Source organism: Manis javanica, chromosome 6 (genome assembly GCF_040802235.1).
Source record: "Manis javanica isolate MJ-LG chromosome 6, MJ_LKY, whole genome shotgun sequence".
NCBI classification, from domain to species: domain Eukaryota; kingdom Metazoa; phylum Chordata; class Mammalia; order Pholidota; family Manidae; genus Manis; species Manis javanica.
In genome coordinates, this window is record NC_133161.1 from 94095150 (window position 1) to 94111388 (window position 16239).

General features: G+C 35.6%; 2 protein-coding genes across 12 annotated transcripts in view; one reads left to right on the top strand and one right to left on the bottom strand.

Annotated features, from left to right (window-relative positions):
- The window catches only part of MPLKIP (M-phase specific PLK1 interacting protein), a 75562-nt gene extending 59744 nt beyond the window's left edge, over positions 1-15818 (bottom strand). The window contains exons 1-2 of one of the 2 annotated variants that reach the window (XM_017677622.3): positions 15287-15818; positions 13381-13881 (exon numbers count right to left, since the gene is read on the bottom strand). In XM_017677622.3, the coding sequence (XP_017533111.1) occupies positions 13681-13881; positions 15287-15625 (540 nt within the window). In that variant the 5' untranslated portion in view covers positions 15626-15818 and the 3' untranslated portion in view covers positions 13381-13680. Of the gene's footprint in view, positions 1-13380; positions 13882-15286 lie in introns of those variants that run through there. The other variant, XM_037010892.2, reaches the window with a different exon arrangement.
- A 133-nt stretch (positions 15819-15951) lies between these two features.
- Positions 15952-16239, top strand: part of SUGCT (succinyl-CoA:glutarate-CoA transferase) — a 777770-nt gene continuing 777482 nt past the window's right edge. For all 10 annotated transcript variants that reach the window (XR_012132408.1, XM_073239072.1, XM_073239068.1 and 7 more), the window contains exon 1: positions 15952-16183. Coding sequence is in view for 9 of the 10 variants with exons in the window: in XM_073239072.1 (XP_073095173.1) it covers positions 16087-16183 (97 nt within the window). In the remaining variant the exon portion in view is untranslated. The remainder of the gene's footprint in view (positions 16184-16239) is intronic.

The window sequence follows — 16239 nt, forward strand, 5'->3', positions numbered from 1 at the left end:
AATACACTTTGTTGAATTACAAAGTTGGTCCTGCCATGGAGAATGTCAGCAAACAATAAGAATTCCTTTATAACTACATATTATGGGAATTTTAGGAAAATCACTCAATAGATGCCAATCTCAACTTAAAAGTGAGCTCTTCTTCCCCACAGATCACTGGCCCAGCATTTACCAAGGGACACTAAAAAGCAATTGCTAAGGGACAATATGTGTACATTTCTCTGCTAGGCACTTAGAACCATGGTCACAAACTGGTGACCCAGGGTTGGGATTCAGCTTATAGATGGTTTTGTCTGGCAGTATGTAAACGCTTAAAAAATTAGTTTAACACAGGAGGGTTTGTGTAAAAAAAGTCCAGAATCCTGGGAGTCTTGAGAAATTGGAAAAGAAATGGCACTTCTGCATGGGGCATTATTAGTACAAACTTACAGATGACTAATTTCTGTAGAAACAGCTAGGAAAAAGATGGTAAAACACTTCATCCCTGTAGTCCTCTTTCTGGTCATTCCATGTTCAAGTTGCTTTGATAACATACAGCTCACTGCTCTATAAGAAGCACTAGGGGTTCTAAGTTTCAAAGGATTAATAACAATTTAAAAGGCCAAAAGGAAAGGTAATTGGCAGAATTTATTTAAATGTTGCTTTTACATCATAAATTACAGATCTAGTATGTGTAAGGACCATTTGATAAAATCAAAACAAAACAAATGAAAAGCATGCTGTTATTTTCTCATGGTGAAAGTTTACCCTAATTATAAAGTATGTAAGCGGAAATGAAATTTGAGTGTTGGAGTCCTAACACCCAACCAAGCATACTTATCCAAGATAATATGTTCCCCTAAAAAAAAAATAGAAGTCTGAGTTTCCTTTGACTCCTGTTATTCTAACCTCATAAGCACTGGCTTTGATGCTATTTCTTTAATGGTTCTTAACTATCAAAAAGTTAGGACCCAATCAGGATTTGGATACTGTGTATGGCCAGACAGTCCCTGATGTGTAACAAAGTCTAGTCTCACAGGACTCTTGTTCCTTCTCTTCCCATTTCTCATTCCTCATTACAAAAACAAAGGGATTTCCAGGTAACAGCTAGACCTTTAAGATCTCTATGGATTGCATGATATATTTAACCAATATAAAGGTTCAAGGCATGAACAAAATTCACAATATGTGTCAGATGGGAAGGGTCTAATACAGACAGACTCTTTTAAACCATTGGAAAGCCTGAAGGAGCAGCATCCAAGTTGGCCCATCTAGTTGGAATGCTCTCTGAAAATACAGAAGTGCTTCATTATGGAGGTGACTGCATCAAGGCCAGGCTAGGAGAGGAGATTTCACTATTATCAACAGCATCTACACAACAGGAAGACAACTGTACCTGGACACTAGGGAGTTGATCGAGGAGCTGGAGATCCCTAGGAAGCTGGAAAATGAACCTGGAGTCTTCTCAGGAAAACTACTATCTTCCTAAACCAGTGGTGACAGCCGGAAGCCACACTGAAGATAGCTTCTGACTTAGCTGGGCAAGTGCACCTAATTGGAAAAACTGAACTTATATTCAGAACTCTGGGTGCAAAGAAACCAGGACATTAAAAAATAAATCTTTCTGACCTTTCCAAAAAGAAGGAAGGTGAAATGAAAAGTTGAGGTCCAATTTGCTATATACATGTTTTTTTATTTAATTTGTGTTGAATAATTTTAATAAATGTATATTTAAAAGAATACAGAATTAAAGGGTTACAGTGACAATTCTAGGCATTGGCATATGCAAATACTAAACAGATTACACATAGGTAATAGGACTGAGAGAAAAACAAAGGAAGAATTATACTTTCCCTCACACAGAAATAAGCTGCACGACTAATACCTTCAGACTTGTTATACCTGGACCCCATGCATTTCCAGATACATTGTCATTATTTTAATGCAGTGCACGCCCATCTCTGACCCTACTTTAGTGGTTTACACATGGCCAGAGTCAAACAATTTTTTAATTAATAAACTTTATTTTTGAGAAGTTTAGATTTACAGAAAAAGAGCAGAAAATAGTTCCCATATACCTGCTCACCCTCCTTACAACCTTTTACCCTATTAACATATTGCATTAGTGTGATACATTTGTTATAATTTGATGAGCTATTATAAATGTATTATTAACTAAAGTCATAGTTTGCTTTGTATTGTACATTCTTTGGGTTTGAGCAACTATATTAATTACACGTATCCACCATTACAGTGTCATACAAAATAATTTCACTGCCTCCCAAGTCCTGTTTACATGATTTATCCCTCCAACCACCCACCAACCTCTCCCAAAGACTCTTGGTAATCACTGATTTTTGTTTTTTTTAAGTTAGGGTATCATTTATATATATATATATATATATATATACACACACACACACACACACACACACACATACAATCTTAGGAAGTTTTCACATGAGCAACACTGAACCACTGATCTTTTTACTGTCTTTATTGTTTTGCCTTTTCCAGAATATCATGTCCTCAATCACATCCAGAATGATTAGGTGTGTAGTCTTTTCAGTTTGTCTTCTTTCACTTAGCAATATGTTATTAAGTTTCCTCCATGACTTTCCTGGCTTGGTAACTCATTTCTTTTTATTATTGAGTAACATCCCATTGTATAGATTTACAGTTTACTTACCCATTTATCTATTAAAGGACATGGTTGCTTCCAAGTTTTGGTAATTATGAATAAGGCTATTGTAAACATTCATGTGCAGGTTTTTGTCGGGACATAAGTTTTCAGCTCATGTGGGTAAATACCAAGGAATGTGACTGATGGATCATTTGGTATAAGTCTGTTTGGTTTTGTAAAAAAACTGCCAAACTGTCTTCCAAAGTGGCTGTACCATTTGGCAATCGTACTAGCAATGAACGAGAGTTCTTGTTGCTTCACATTCTTGTCAATATTTGGTGTCAGTGTTTTAGATTCTAGTCATTGGATTTAACCATTGTAACAATGAGTGTCTCATTGTTTTCAAAATATTTTCTTCACATATGTGGCTCATCTTTTCATTTAATAAGAGTGTCTTTTGCAGATCAGAAGTTTTCAATTCTAATGAAGTACACTTTATTTTTTCTTTTATGGATTTTGCTTTTAGTGTTGTATTTTAAAATGTCATTACCAAACACAAGGTTACCTAGATTTTCTATGTTATCTTTTTTAATACACTATGTTCTTCTTTTATGTTATCTTTTTTCTTAGACTGTTAATGTGATGGGTTAATTGATTTTTGAATGTCCAGCCAGCCTTGCATACCTTACATTTAGGTCTATGATTAATTCTGAGTTTCATTCATTTCACCCTTTGTGAAAGGTGTAATGTCTGTGTCTAGATTCACTTTTTTTGCATGTGGATGCCCAGTTGTCCCAGCACCATTTGTTGAAGAGACTATCTTGGCTCCATTGTGTCATCCTTGCTCCTTCGTCAAAGATCAGTTGACTATATCTGTGTGGGTCTATTTCTGGTGTCTGTATTTTGTTTCATTGACCTAGTTGCCTTTTGTTTCACCAATACCACAGTCTTGGTTACTATAGCTTCATAGTGAGTCTTGATGTCTGGTAGTGTCAGTCCTCCAACTACATTGTTCTCTTTCAATATTGTGATGGTCTTTTGCCTTTGCAATTAAAACTTCAGAATCAGTTTTAATATTCATAACATAACTTCTTGGAATTTTGGTTGGGATTGTATGAATCTATAACTCAAGTTAGGAATAATTTATATTTTGACAATATTGACTCCTTCTATCCATCCAGATGGAATATCTCCACTAATTTAAAATTTTTTTATTTCTTTCACCAGTTTTGTAGTTTTCCTCATGGAGATCTTGTACATATTTTGTTAAACTTACACCTGATTTTTTTTTTTTGGTGCCATTTTAAGTTATACTGGGTTTTCAAGTTCAAATTCCAATTGTTCATTGCAGGTATATGAGAAAGCAATTAATTTTGTATATTGATATTGTTAACAACAACCTTGCTGTAATTGCTTATTTGTTCCAGGATTTTTTTCTTTGTGATTTTTTTACATAGACAATCATGTCATCTGTGAAAATAATTTTATTCCTCTCCAACCTCTATACCTTTTCTTTATTTTCCTTGGAACTTCGAGTACAATGTTGAAAAGCAGTGAGAGGGGCCATCTTCACCTTGTTTCTGATCTTGGTGGGAAAGCCTTTATTTTCTCATCATTTAGTATGATATTAGCAATTTTTTTGTAGAGGTTCTTTTACAAGAAAATTCCTTTGTGTTCCTTATTTGCTGTGTTTTAATCATGAATGGGTGCTGGAGTATGTAAAATACTTTCTGTGCTCTTACTGATCAGATCATATGATTTTTCGTAGACTGTTACTGTGGTGGATTAATTGGTTGAATGTTGAACCAGTCTTGCATACCTGGAATTTCACTTGTTCATAGTATATAATCCTTCTAATACATTGCATTTATGTTCATGAGTGATATTGATGTGCAGTATTTCTATTTATAATGTCTTTGGTTTCAGTATTTGGCTGATTCTGGCATTATGGAATGAGGTCAGCACAAATTTTTTACTACAGAATATTTCAAAGAAATGAGAAAATAACAAATATATGTGTCTTTCATAGTCAGCCTTTATAAATCTTATATTTTCCAAATTTGGGTGGCTTGTAAATACTCACCCACCCATCCACTGAAATTCATTTTAAGCCTGTATCTCCTCACCTTCCCCTACCCCAAAATGGCTACTATCATGGATAGTATTTGTTACTTTAATTCACATTATACTACTACTTTACATTACATGTATGTAAATAATACAAGGTCTTGTTTTGCAGGCTTTTACATTTTAGGTAGAAAATATCACATAAGCCTCTCTTTGCTCAAAGTTATTTTGGATTTACTAATATTTGTCATGTAGCTCTAATTAAATTGATTTCTGAATTCTATTACATTGCGCACATATACAACCTATTTATCCTTTCTCCTGTTCATGGTCATTTAGATTATTACCAATGTTTTGATCTTACAAACATTACTGCAAAGAACATTCTTGAATCTATCTCTGCACAAATATAAGTGCAAGTATTTCTCTAGGTTATATAATGTAAAAGTAAAGAATTCATGTTGTTTTAATCCTCTATTTGCAAAAATAATTTCTGCAAGGAGGCTTTCACATACTTTTACTCAGTAATAGGATTAATAATATTTTTATGCTGAGTTAATTATAAAAACAGTGAGGTTATGGCCAACAGGTCATTATCAAAGTTCATGAGCAAATTCAACATACTATTACAACTTTGAGTAAATAAACATAAATTTTATGCACAAATATTTTTAATAGTTTACCTTTCTATAACCTCATGTTGACAGGTAACAATCTTTGGAGGACAATATTAAATACAAATGTAATATTGTATGAAAGAGTCTGTCCTTTTGAGTAAACATTTAACAAGTACATTTAACCTAAATTTTATGGTGACTTCTATGTAAATATTCTCTAACCTTTAAAAAAATCTTTCTAAACATAGTTGCATTTCCTAAAGTACTTTGACAGTCTTAGAAAGCTTTCTCATTATATCTTATTTTGACTATGGCTACTGTTTTCAGCAATTTTAAAAGTCTGAATTCAGTAATTGGGGTTGATAATTTCATTCTACAATAGTTAGATGTGGATTCACTAAGTTTCAGAGTATTGAGCATCTTCAGCTTTGCTTTATTGCCAAATGCTCTCCAAAGCATTCTAATAGTTTATACTCCCATGAGCACTTGCATAGGATACTTCACATTTCACCAACACTTGGTGTTGTCAGACTTTTTAAGTTTTATCATTACGATGTGTGATGTGATAGCTCATTGTGACTTCAATTCATATTTTTATGATTACTAAGGATTCATATACTCATTGTCCATCTAGGTTTTCTATAATTGTTTTTCTTGGTCTACTGGGTTGATTGCCTTTCTCATTGATTTGTAGAAATTCTTTACAGATTCTAGATTTGAATAATTTTTGTGTTGTAAATATCCTATCGTTTTACTTTATGATGCTATTTGTTGTTTTAATACTGCCAAACTTGGGAATTTTCTGTGTGCCTTTTCTATCTTCTATAAGAAATGCTACCCTATATCAAGTTCATAAAAAATGTTACTATTCTTTTTTTTTTCACTTTCACATTTGGATCTTTATTCTACTTGGAATTTGGCCTTTGAATGGTGTGAGGTTGGGATCTACTTTTATTTTGTTCACAGCATAAACAGATGTCTTATTGTCCTTTCCCCACTGAATTTAATGCAATCTTAGCCTATGTGAAGTTTTTATATATGTGTGATTGTCTGAGGTCTCTATTTTTGTTTCATTAGTCTGTTTATTCCTGCACAAAACATGTCAGTAGTTTTATAAGTTCCCAGTTTACAATCTGGTAGAGCAAGTCTATTTACATTTTCCTTCAACATTTTTATGACTAATCCTGATCCTTTCATGTTCCATATAAATGCTAGAATCATTTTGCAAGGTCCACAAAAATTATTTTGAGGTTTTTATGGGGTCTGGATTGAATTGATAGTTTAGGGAGAATGGACATATTTATAATATTGTATCTTTCCATGAATGAATATCTAGCTTTGCGCTTAGTCACACTTTTAAAAAAGTACTTCAAAAATGCTTTGTAATTCTTTGTAGTTCCCCTTACCTGCCACCACAATTTACTGTAGCTTGCTATGGGGTGTGGGCCATTTTTATCTATTGCCTTTTTTGACTGGTGTATAGGAGTGCTATAATTGAATGTTGTTCTTGGATCCAGAAAAATAGTTCAAGAATGTCTGCCTCTCTTGAAATTGTACACAATTATTATCTGCAAATATGACCACTTTCTTCTCTCCCTTTACAACTCTCAAACTTCAGATCTCTTCCTTTCCTCACTTCTCAAAAACAAGAGGATTTAGCTTTAAGTAATGCTTTGTCTTTATCTACTGAATTATTAGTATAGATCTCTCCTTTAATCAATTAGGTATATTATAGAAATGTTTCCACATGCTGAACTATCATTACAATCCTGGGAAAAACCCTACTCATTTTTTTCTTTTCTTTTTGTAACTGCTTTATTGTGGTATATAGGATTTTTAGAAATTATGTTCATAAGTGAAATGATCTGCAATTTCCATTTATAGGGTCCCTGGTCAGGCTTGAAATCAAATTAATGCCAAGGGTGTAAGGTGTGTTGGGCACTTTCTTCTTTTTGTAAAAGTTTTTATAATACAGGAATTATGTATTCCACAAAGGCTTGGTAGTCTGCATTTGTAGGGAGAATGATTATCAGCTCATAAGCCTTCATGGTTATTGGTTTATTCTGGTTTTCTAGTATGAGTAAAATAAAATAGTGATGATATATTTTTCTAAAAAATTACCCGTTTTCAAATACTTTGGCATGGAACTGGTCATACTATGTTTGTGTGACTTTCAAAGATTTTATTGTTAATAAAATAATTCCTTCATCTTAATTATCAGTATACCAAAAAAATAGTCACTGTCATTTGGGTTTAATGGATCAAGGTTTAAAAATTTTTAACTTAACAAAATGTGAGAATAAAGATATCATTTGACTGAGAATGTAAACATAGAAAACCCAAATTTTTATTCAAAACTTTCCTACTTTTGAAGGTATTTAATACATGAGGTAGGTAATATACCTGGAATGCAAGTAGATGTTCATCAACTGTTATGAGCATAGGACATATTTATCTTATATATTTTGACTCTAGAATTCAAATAAATACCTAATGGGCTCTAGTTTATTATTGTTTGTTTTTTTGTACTTGCATCTTCAAAATGCAAGTTTTAAATTTAAAACTTTGATGTTATATTTTTGTTGGAGAGAATGGCTGTCTTCTGTTTCATTATTACAATTTTCACTTTGAGATTTACCAATTGGAATGGTCAATTGATTTGTCACTTCTATATGATTTATTTTGTTTCACACACCTTTGACTATACACCTGCCTTTATTAGTATTTGTCTACTTACAAATCCTATCAAGTAAATTCTGATGAACAAACAGACGTTTCTGTGACAAAGTATTGTGTGATGAAATCCTTTGGAAGGACTGAAGGATGAGAATATCATTTCCTTATGTCCTTAGAAATATATATTTACCCACTGATTCATAAATTTGAGAAAATTTTCCTAAGAAAAGTCACCTGAAAATTTATAGTTTGAGACTTGCTTGTAAGAGTTGAGTGTTCATATGCCTAATAATCATGAAACATGTTTTCTTTTCTTTGCCATTATGAGTGGAAAAAAAAGAAGCCAAATTTCTAATTGTGCCCAATGAAAGCTTAAACGCAATTTACATAGATTTGTGTAGACTTTTACACTTTCTTGAAACCAATGAAAGCTTAAAGGCAATTTACATAGATTTGTCTCTAAACTTTTATACTTTCTTGAAAATGATACATATTCCCTTTTCTCTGTCATCTGCTGACGGGAGAGCTTTAAAATTTTTGGTCATATATTCTCTAAAGTAATTTTGAAAGATGATGTACCCTTTTATATATTTTCAAGTCAGTATAAAAACATTTTAATCTAGGTTTCAAAAATTGCAAAGGAAGTCATTTCTGTAATAATTTTCCATTACATTAAAGTATCCAACTGAATCTAAGTATCACAGAAACTTAGTTTCCACCAGCACTCCTTAAAATAGTTGTAGGAAATTTTACAGTAGTATTCCCAATTCATATTTCCATTTCAGTCTCCCATGTAATTTTATTTCATTGTAATATAGTATAACGTCTGAAAGTCTTTTACTAACATACATTCCTATTTCTCAAAATGTATGGAAAAACTTACTTATTGAAATAAAAAATATTTCTAGAAATTAAAAAAATCCACTTCCAATGACTATAAACCTCTCAGTGTTGAAGACTATTTTCCATTACTCTTACAGTTCAAATGATAAAACAACATAATTATCAATTTCAATAAATTATTAAAAATACAAAATCGAGTTTTATTGGAAATGCATCTCTTACATAAATGGATGGTGCTGTACTTTCCTATTAAGGATTGCTACTTGCTAGACTGAGACATCAATTTTACTATTTTTAAATTACATAAATGCTGAGAAAACTCAATTCACACATATAGGTAAAAAGGGATAGAATTTTGTTATAGCAGTGCCACTCAGTTCTTATACTGCATGCCACAAATGATAAATGTATCTATCATCAAATTATTTTTAATGATTTTTAACTGATAATTCGATTAAGCTTTCTTCAATTTTGTTGAAAGCAAAGAATTGAAAATCACCCTCATTGAAGACCTTGTTCAAGCCATTTTCTTTACCAATTTTGTGGAAAGTTAACCAGAGATCTCTACTAAGACTTATCTGTAACTCTTTCACTTAAGAGTTGTCTTGCTTATGGAGCTTAAAGTTAGGACAAAATTAAGTGAAAACACCCCCCATAAATTGGAGATTATATAAACTTGAGGGATTGTATAAATTTGAGGATAATTATAGATTAGAAATTTTCTTTGTTAAACAATTATGCTTTTTATAGAATTATAACACGATATAAATTAGATATCTGAGAAGGAAGAATTAATCTTAATTAAGTAAAACTGATTAGAAATGTACTGTGTCCTAGACTGTATTTTGGGTACATTTACTCCTACCTATATGTTAAGTGTATGTTCTGCTTTTAAGAGTATTGTTTATGGTATTTCCTCAAACTAGGACACATGTTAATCTCTCTGAAATTGGAATGAATCTTTTAATAGATGGCATATTATATTTTGGTTGACAATGTTTTTTTTTAATACTTGATTTATATGTGGATCCCACATTTCTCCCTTTATTATTATTATTATTATTTTTAATAAAATGCTAAAGTGGTAGGTAGATGCAAGATAAAGGTAGAAAACATAGTTTAGTGTTGTAAGATAGCAAATGTAGATGATCAGGTGTGTGCCTGTAGACTATGTGTTAATCCAAGCTAAACAAGGGCAATAAAACCTCCACGGATGCAGAAGATTTCTCTCAAAACAGGGGGGGGTGAGGTTCTAAGCCTCACCACTGTTGATCCCCAATTTCTCACCTGATGGCCCCCCTGCGACTGTGCCTGTCTTAGGTTGTTCCTCACTTGAGGAATCTTACCCGTCTCTGGCTAACCAGTCATCTTCCGGGGCCGTACAGGGAGATGTAAAGTTGGTTGACAATGTTTTTACTAAGTGATACGTAATTGTGAATCATGTAATAGTAGTGTCTTAGATAAGATGAACTAGATTAGATTGTGGAAATTAAGAGCAAAAAGATTAGATATTGAGTCACTAATATATGTTCAGGGCTTATATAAATTATACTGATGGCTACTATGTGTCTCATTTACAAAATCCACAATACATTTTTTGTTAATTTAAACCTAAATACACAGTATGAATGGCAAAGGCAGAGAAATGGCTGAGTGACAAGTAGGAGACTTGGACCAGGTAAAAAAATTAGTACTTATAGAATCAAATAATGAACTGTCAAAGGTTTATGAAAATGTTTCTTCCAAGAATCTGAATAATGCTCTAGAAAATATAAATCATGAACTTACTTACCTCTGAAATGTGATTTTAACTTGAAGATCTAATGTTAATATGTCAGAAATAAACATGGAAGTTTTAACTTCTTTTCCCTTATTATGCTACCAAGACAAGTTTAAGGCATGCTCATTAGGCTCTTTATCATTACTGAGAATGGTGAAAGTAGTTTTCTTGACAGCAGATTCACCAAAACCCATCATGCTTTTATACCAATCTTAAATATTATTTCTAAGATAGATGAGGCAAGCAAATCATTTGTTTGTTGCCTAAAAACAACGTGCCCTTCCTCTCATATTCTGCTTTCACATAATTCACCCACAGGGAAAATGGTCTTTGAATAGTCAGCAGACCAAAAAAGGCAAGGTCATCTGAATTCTGAGTATCTCCACATAGGCCAGTATAACCCATTTCTAGGAGCACATCTCATTCATAATGAAAAATTAATTTTCACCATACTTGCTTGAATAATACATTAGTCAGAAAGTTCTGCTTAGGTTCAAAGGGAAGGGATGTTAAGTCCACACCTTGATGGGTAATTCTGGAAGAGCATTTGGGTCCTGAAACATTGTTGGGGTCATTTTTGGAAAATATGACCTGCCATAGGTTTCTTTTAAAAGTGGGAGAAGGGTGACTGAAAAGGCAGAAGGGAAAAAGGAGAACTGGCATAACCCATTGAACATGGTAATGTTCTTTATGCAGATGAATTTCAAGAATATATATGGGAACTGAAGATCTGGATTTGACTCCCTTAAAGCTATATATGCCTGCATATCCCTGGAGAGTTGAATACTCCTGGGAGTATGCATACCCTTGTTTGAGGACCCAGCTGTAGATTATACTTCTGTTCTTTAATTATCTGAGTATTTAAGATGCATACTTAACTAAATTTTTTCTAAGTTATTTAGCATTTCTATTGAGGTAAAAATGTGTATTCTGGAACACTAAAAATTGTTTCATTTTAAAGAATGACCATTCTTTTCACTCAGCTAGGCAAAATCAGCTAATAGAAACAAACCATAATATCAATGTCACAAGAACTTTCATAACTGAATATACTACGAACTAGAGCAAAATAGTGATGCACCTTTCCTGAGGACAAAAATGTTTCTCTTCATAAAGTCAGAGAAGGTCAGATCTCTAGAAGCAGATGTTGATAACATGGAAGAAATTTTACATTTAGTTGTTTAACATTTCATTTATAAAGTATAGAAATGAAATGGACATAAACTATTAGAACAGTTAGCATTTGATTAACTTCCAAATATATGAATACATGGGCACAAAATTCTGACTTCCTTTTTTATCTTTATCAATAAGCCAGTGATCTTAAAGAGATGATTTCTTACTTCTAAGTGCCATTTCCTGAAGATAATATTCCTTACCTATGAAGTTCAATGAAATGTTTACAACACTATTCTAATTTTCATCAGACATCATGACCTCAAATCATCTGGAAAGACAGTATATTAAGGAATAAAGACATTTCCTTTAAAACAGTGGGGATAACTAATTTACTATCTTTTTATATACAGGAGATAAGGAAGAGCAATATAGTAGTTATAAGAATGTCTACATTAATTGACCAGTTATTAATTACTATTTTCCGGGCATAATTCTAAGAACTGAGGACAGATGGGTGAATGAGAAAGTTGTAACTACCATTAATTGAGTGCTTACTATGTGCCAGGCTCTGGCCTAAGAGTTGCACACATAGATCCATTTAATCCTCAAACACCTCTATGACATGGGTACTATGAATTATTTTACATATGAGAAAATTGAGGCATAGAGAAGTTAAATTAACTCTTCCAGCTAGTAATTGGTAGAAATAGTCCTGGCTCTCACAGAGCTTCTACTAATTTAAAATCCTATTTTCTTCTTTGCCTCTGTCACAGACCTAATAAACAAACAGAACTGAATATGGCTCAAATAGATTGTGTGACTATTCCTTTTAGATGTTTCTTTTTGGAAATGTTTGAACAAAATTCTAAATAGCTCCATCTTCATCAAATGTTGTGACCTCAAAATACCTAAAAAACTTGCATGTTACAAGACTGGATTTGTTTGAATAGTTGGGGGGAAAATCCCATTATTTTTCTCTCCATTAGTGTAGGTATATACACATACTATGTGTTACTTGGGAAAACCACTTCTCTAATTCAGGTAGGCCCTTGCGGGGCTGAAATTAGGGGACCGTGTCTCATTATGGGGGAGGAGGAGTCCATAGTTCAAACTAATTAGGCCTCATTGCCTTGCTGATAGTTCTGGTTTAAGACTACAGAAGCATGATTTAAATGTAGCAAATCTGTTTCTCTTGGGATTAACAGAGTAGGTCAATGTTACTTTTGCAATGGAAGTGATAAGAGACTGCTGGTAGCCATATTCCCTGGCCTCAAGAGAAAATGACTCCACAATATTGAGAAGATGTAGAGAAATTCAGATAACGAACATTTTAATCAAGCTATGCAAGAATAGGTTGATCCTTACCCTTTCCAGTGATGAGTATAATTTTTTACTTAAGCATAAGTGGGTGTCTGTTTCAATGCATTTTTACAAAATCATTACCATAACATATAGCAGAAAGAACAATGGTTAGGAATATGAATAGAATTTTTAAATCTTTTATAGGTGAACCCTCTTTCCCTAAGAATATAGAACTGTCTACAACTCAAAGGATGGTTTACCTGTTTTGTTTTAAAAAATGGTATGTAAAATATTTACCTATGAATTCTAAGCAAGTGATCACAAAGTATTATTTTAATAATTCTACTTCTTTAGCATATGACAAAACCACAATATAGCTAGAAAGACAAAATGTTTTATTTTAAAACACTGGAATAACATTAACAGACAAATGCCCATTATATAACCAATGTTAAATATTTGGAGACTGTATCTTTTAAAATGTGGTAGCCACTTCCACAGAGCTAAATATTGCAGTTATCCTACCAAATGTCTTCTCTAACACAACAGTACTTGATATGATGAGAAGTACCAAGAAGACCCAACTAATTATGCAGTCACCATCTTAGAGTTTAACTTAAGTTTTGTCCAAGATGTTCCTGACACATGAAGCTTCCGGTTGAATTTCAGAAATGTTAACAAAAGTATCTTCCTTTTTTGCCTGTGAATGTTTGGGTATTGCTGTATTGTTGGTTAATATCCACTACAGACACTGGTTCTAGGCCAGCCCAAGGGTCTTCAAGCATTGAAGGCTTGAAATAACTTTCCAAGTCATTAGACATTCTTTTTTCTCTACCACGCCCTGATCCAAATGGTGTAGATGTCCTTGGAGAACCCTTTAGAAAAAAAATCAGTTAAAAAACATTTAGTAGAGATAATTGGTACTTTTTAAAAAAAGCTGGTGGGGATCACACCGCTAGTTAGGGTTGTGTTTTGAACCCAAATATGTTTAACTACAAAGTCCATGCTTCCTTTAATTTGGTGTTTTCTTTTGGGTAGAATGTAATTAAACCAATTTGACATAACTCATTTATCAATAATTCCATGCCCATTGTCATGTCAAATACTTCCTGGATTTCTAATGTAACATCTTTGTGGAACTATCAGTTGGTGGTAAGAAATTAATTGTAGTACAACTTTTCCTCAAAATTTTGACCGTTTTTTTCTGGAGGAAAATTAAAACTTTTTAACCCTACAGTTTTGAAATTTTTAGAACCTTTTCCTCTCATGAATTTTTATTTATCTCCTTGGCTTCAGACTCAAAGGGGTGAGGTGGGGTGGGGTCAGCATAATTAAAGTTGTTTTAAATCACAGAAATCCTAGACACAGGAGAAATACTCCACCTACTATATTAAATCTCAATGAAAATGGGAAACTCCACTATCACTGGTTTTCTCCTGAAAACACGTGGAAGCAAGAGGTCAGTGTAATTTGAATAAATCCTTCCCACCCCCCACAACACACACACACACACACACACACACACACAGAGCTGCACGTGGGAGCAAGAAGTCAGTGTAATTTGAATAAATCCTTCCCACCCCCCACAACACACACACACACACACACACACACACACACACACACACACACACACAGCTGCACGTGGGAGCAAGAAGTCAGTGTAATTTGAATAAATCCTTCCCACCCACCACACACACACACACACACACACACACACACACACACCTGCACGTGGGAGCAAGAAGTCAGTGTAATTTGACTAAATCCTTCCCACCCACCACACACACACACACACACACACACACGTGGGAGCAAGAAGTCAGTGTAATTTGAATAAATCCTTCCCAACACACACACACGTGGGAGCAAGAAGTCAGTGTAATTTGAATAAATCCTTACACACACACGGCTGCCAGTAGTAGTATGAAGACGGCACCAGTCTATAACCCCACAACCCAGATGAACTGTGGCAGTTCATTCGATCTTTTCCCCCATGGACACCGGAAGTTAGGATACTTTACCAATTGTCAAGGCCCCTGGCAAAAGAGGGGTGATTAGGGAAATCGGTGGACGAGCGGCAGTGTCCTCTATGACACTTTTTAGGGTAATCTAAGTAAAATAATTTTAACTTCTCTAAGCCTCAGTTTCTTCAATTGCCAAACGGGTCTAACGACAGTACCTCACCTCACGGAGGATGAAACGCGGTCGCCCACGTGAAGGGTTATTAGCACCATGCCTGCCATACAGTAAGAGCTCGGCCAACGCTGGCTATGTTACCTGGGGGCGGGTCTGCTGCTGCCCTGGGGAGTAGCCGAACTGCTGCTGGGACCCCGCGGGGGAGTTGGAGTAGGAGCCAGGGTAGCCGCCAGGGGACGGAGACCCGAAACGGCCCCCCGGTAAGCTGCTGCCGTGTCGCGGAGAGTAGCTGCTCCCGTAGGGCCTAGACCGGGGCCCGTACGGCGGCGTGTGGTGCGGACTCCCGTACCCGTCCCGAGGGGAGGGAGGTCGCGGTCCGCCTCCACTCGGGGTGCCTCGGAAGCTGCTTCCGCTACCCCAACCTCCTGCACCCGAGCCGGGGTAAGGAGGAGTTGGGGGTCGAAAATTCGGGCGGTGCATATCGGGGGACGGTGACGACGACGAAAACCTCACGGCTGCGTTCTCCCGCCGGAAGCGCCGCGACCAAACCTCCACAGAGAATTGGTGGTCCTTTGCTAAGACAGTCCTCTAGTCGCCGGCATAACACAGCACATTGGTTCCGGCGTCAGAGAGGTTCCGCCAGGGGGAGGAGGATCTGTGGCTTTTTAAAAACTTGAGTGGAGATTGAGATGATCTAAGTGAAGGAAGGAGGAAGAAAGGATAAAGGAGAGGTCGAACACCCAGCCCTAGCAGTGGCCTTTGCAGTCTCGCGGTCTTTGGTTGGGCCTGACCCACCAGTCGCCTGCTCGAAGGGTGATCGGGACCTGAGCTTTCGGCGGGGCGGACGGGTTGGAGTATGAGGGCTCGCGGGCGCCCCCCAGTGGCTGCGGGCCGCGCTCGCTGCGTTCTCTCAGGGAGCAAGGATCTCTGAGAGGCGCACGATGCTGGCGGCGCTGGCGAGGGTCGCGGCTCTGCGGAGAACCGGCCTTCTCTGCCGGGACTGCGGGAAGGGGCTGTGGACCGGCCGGCTGCAGTCAGGTACCCTCCGACTCTCGGTGCGGGCGGCGAAGGGCACCCAGCCCCAGCCTTCCCCT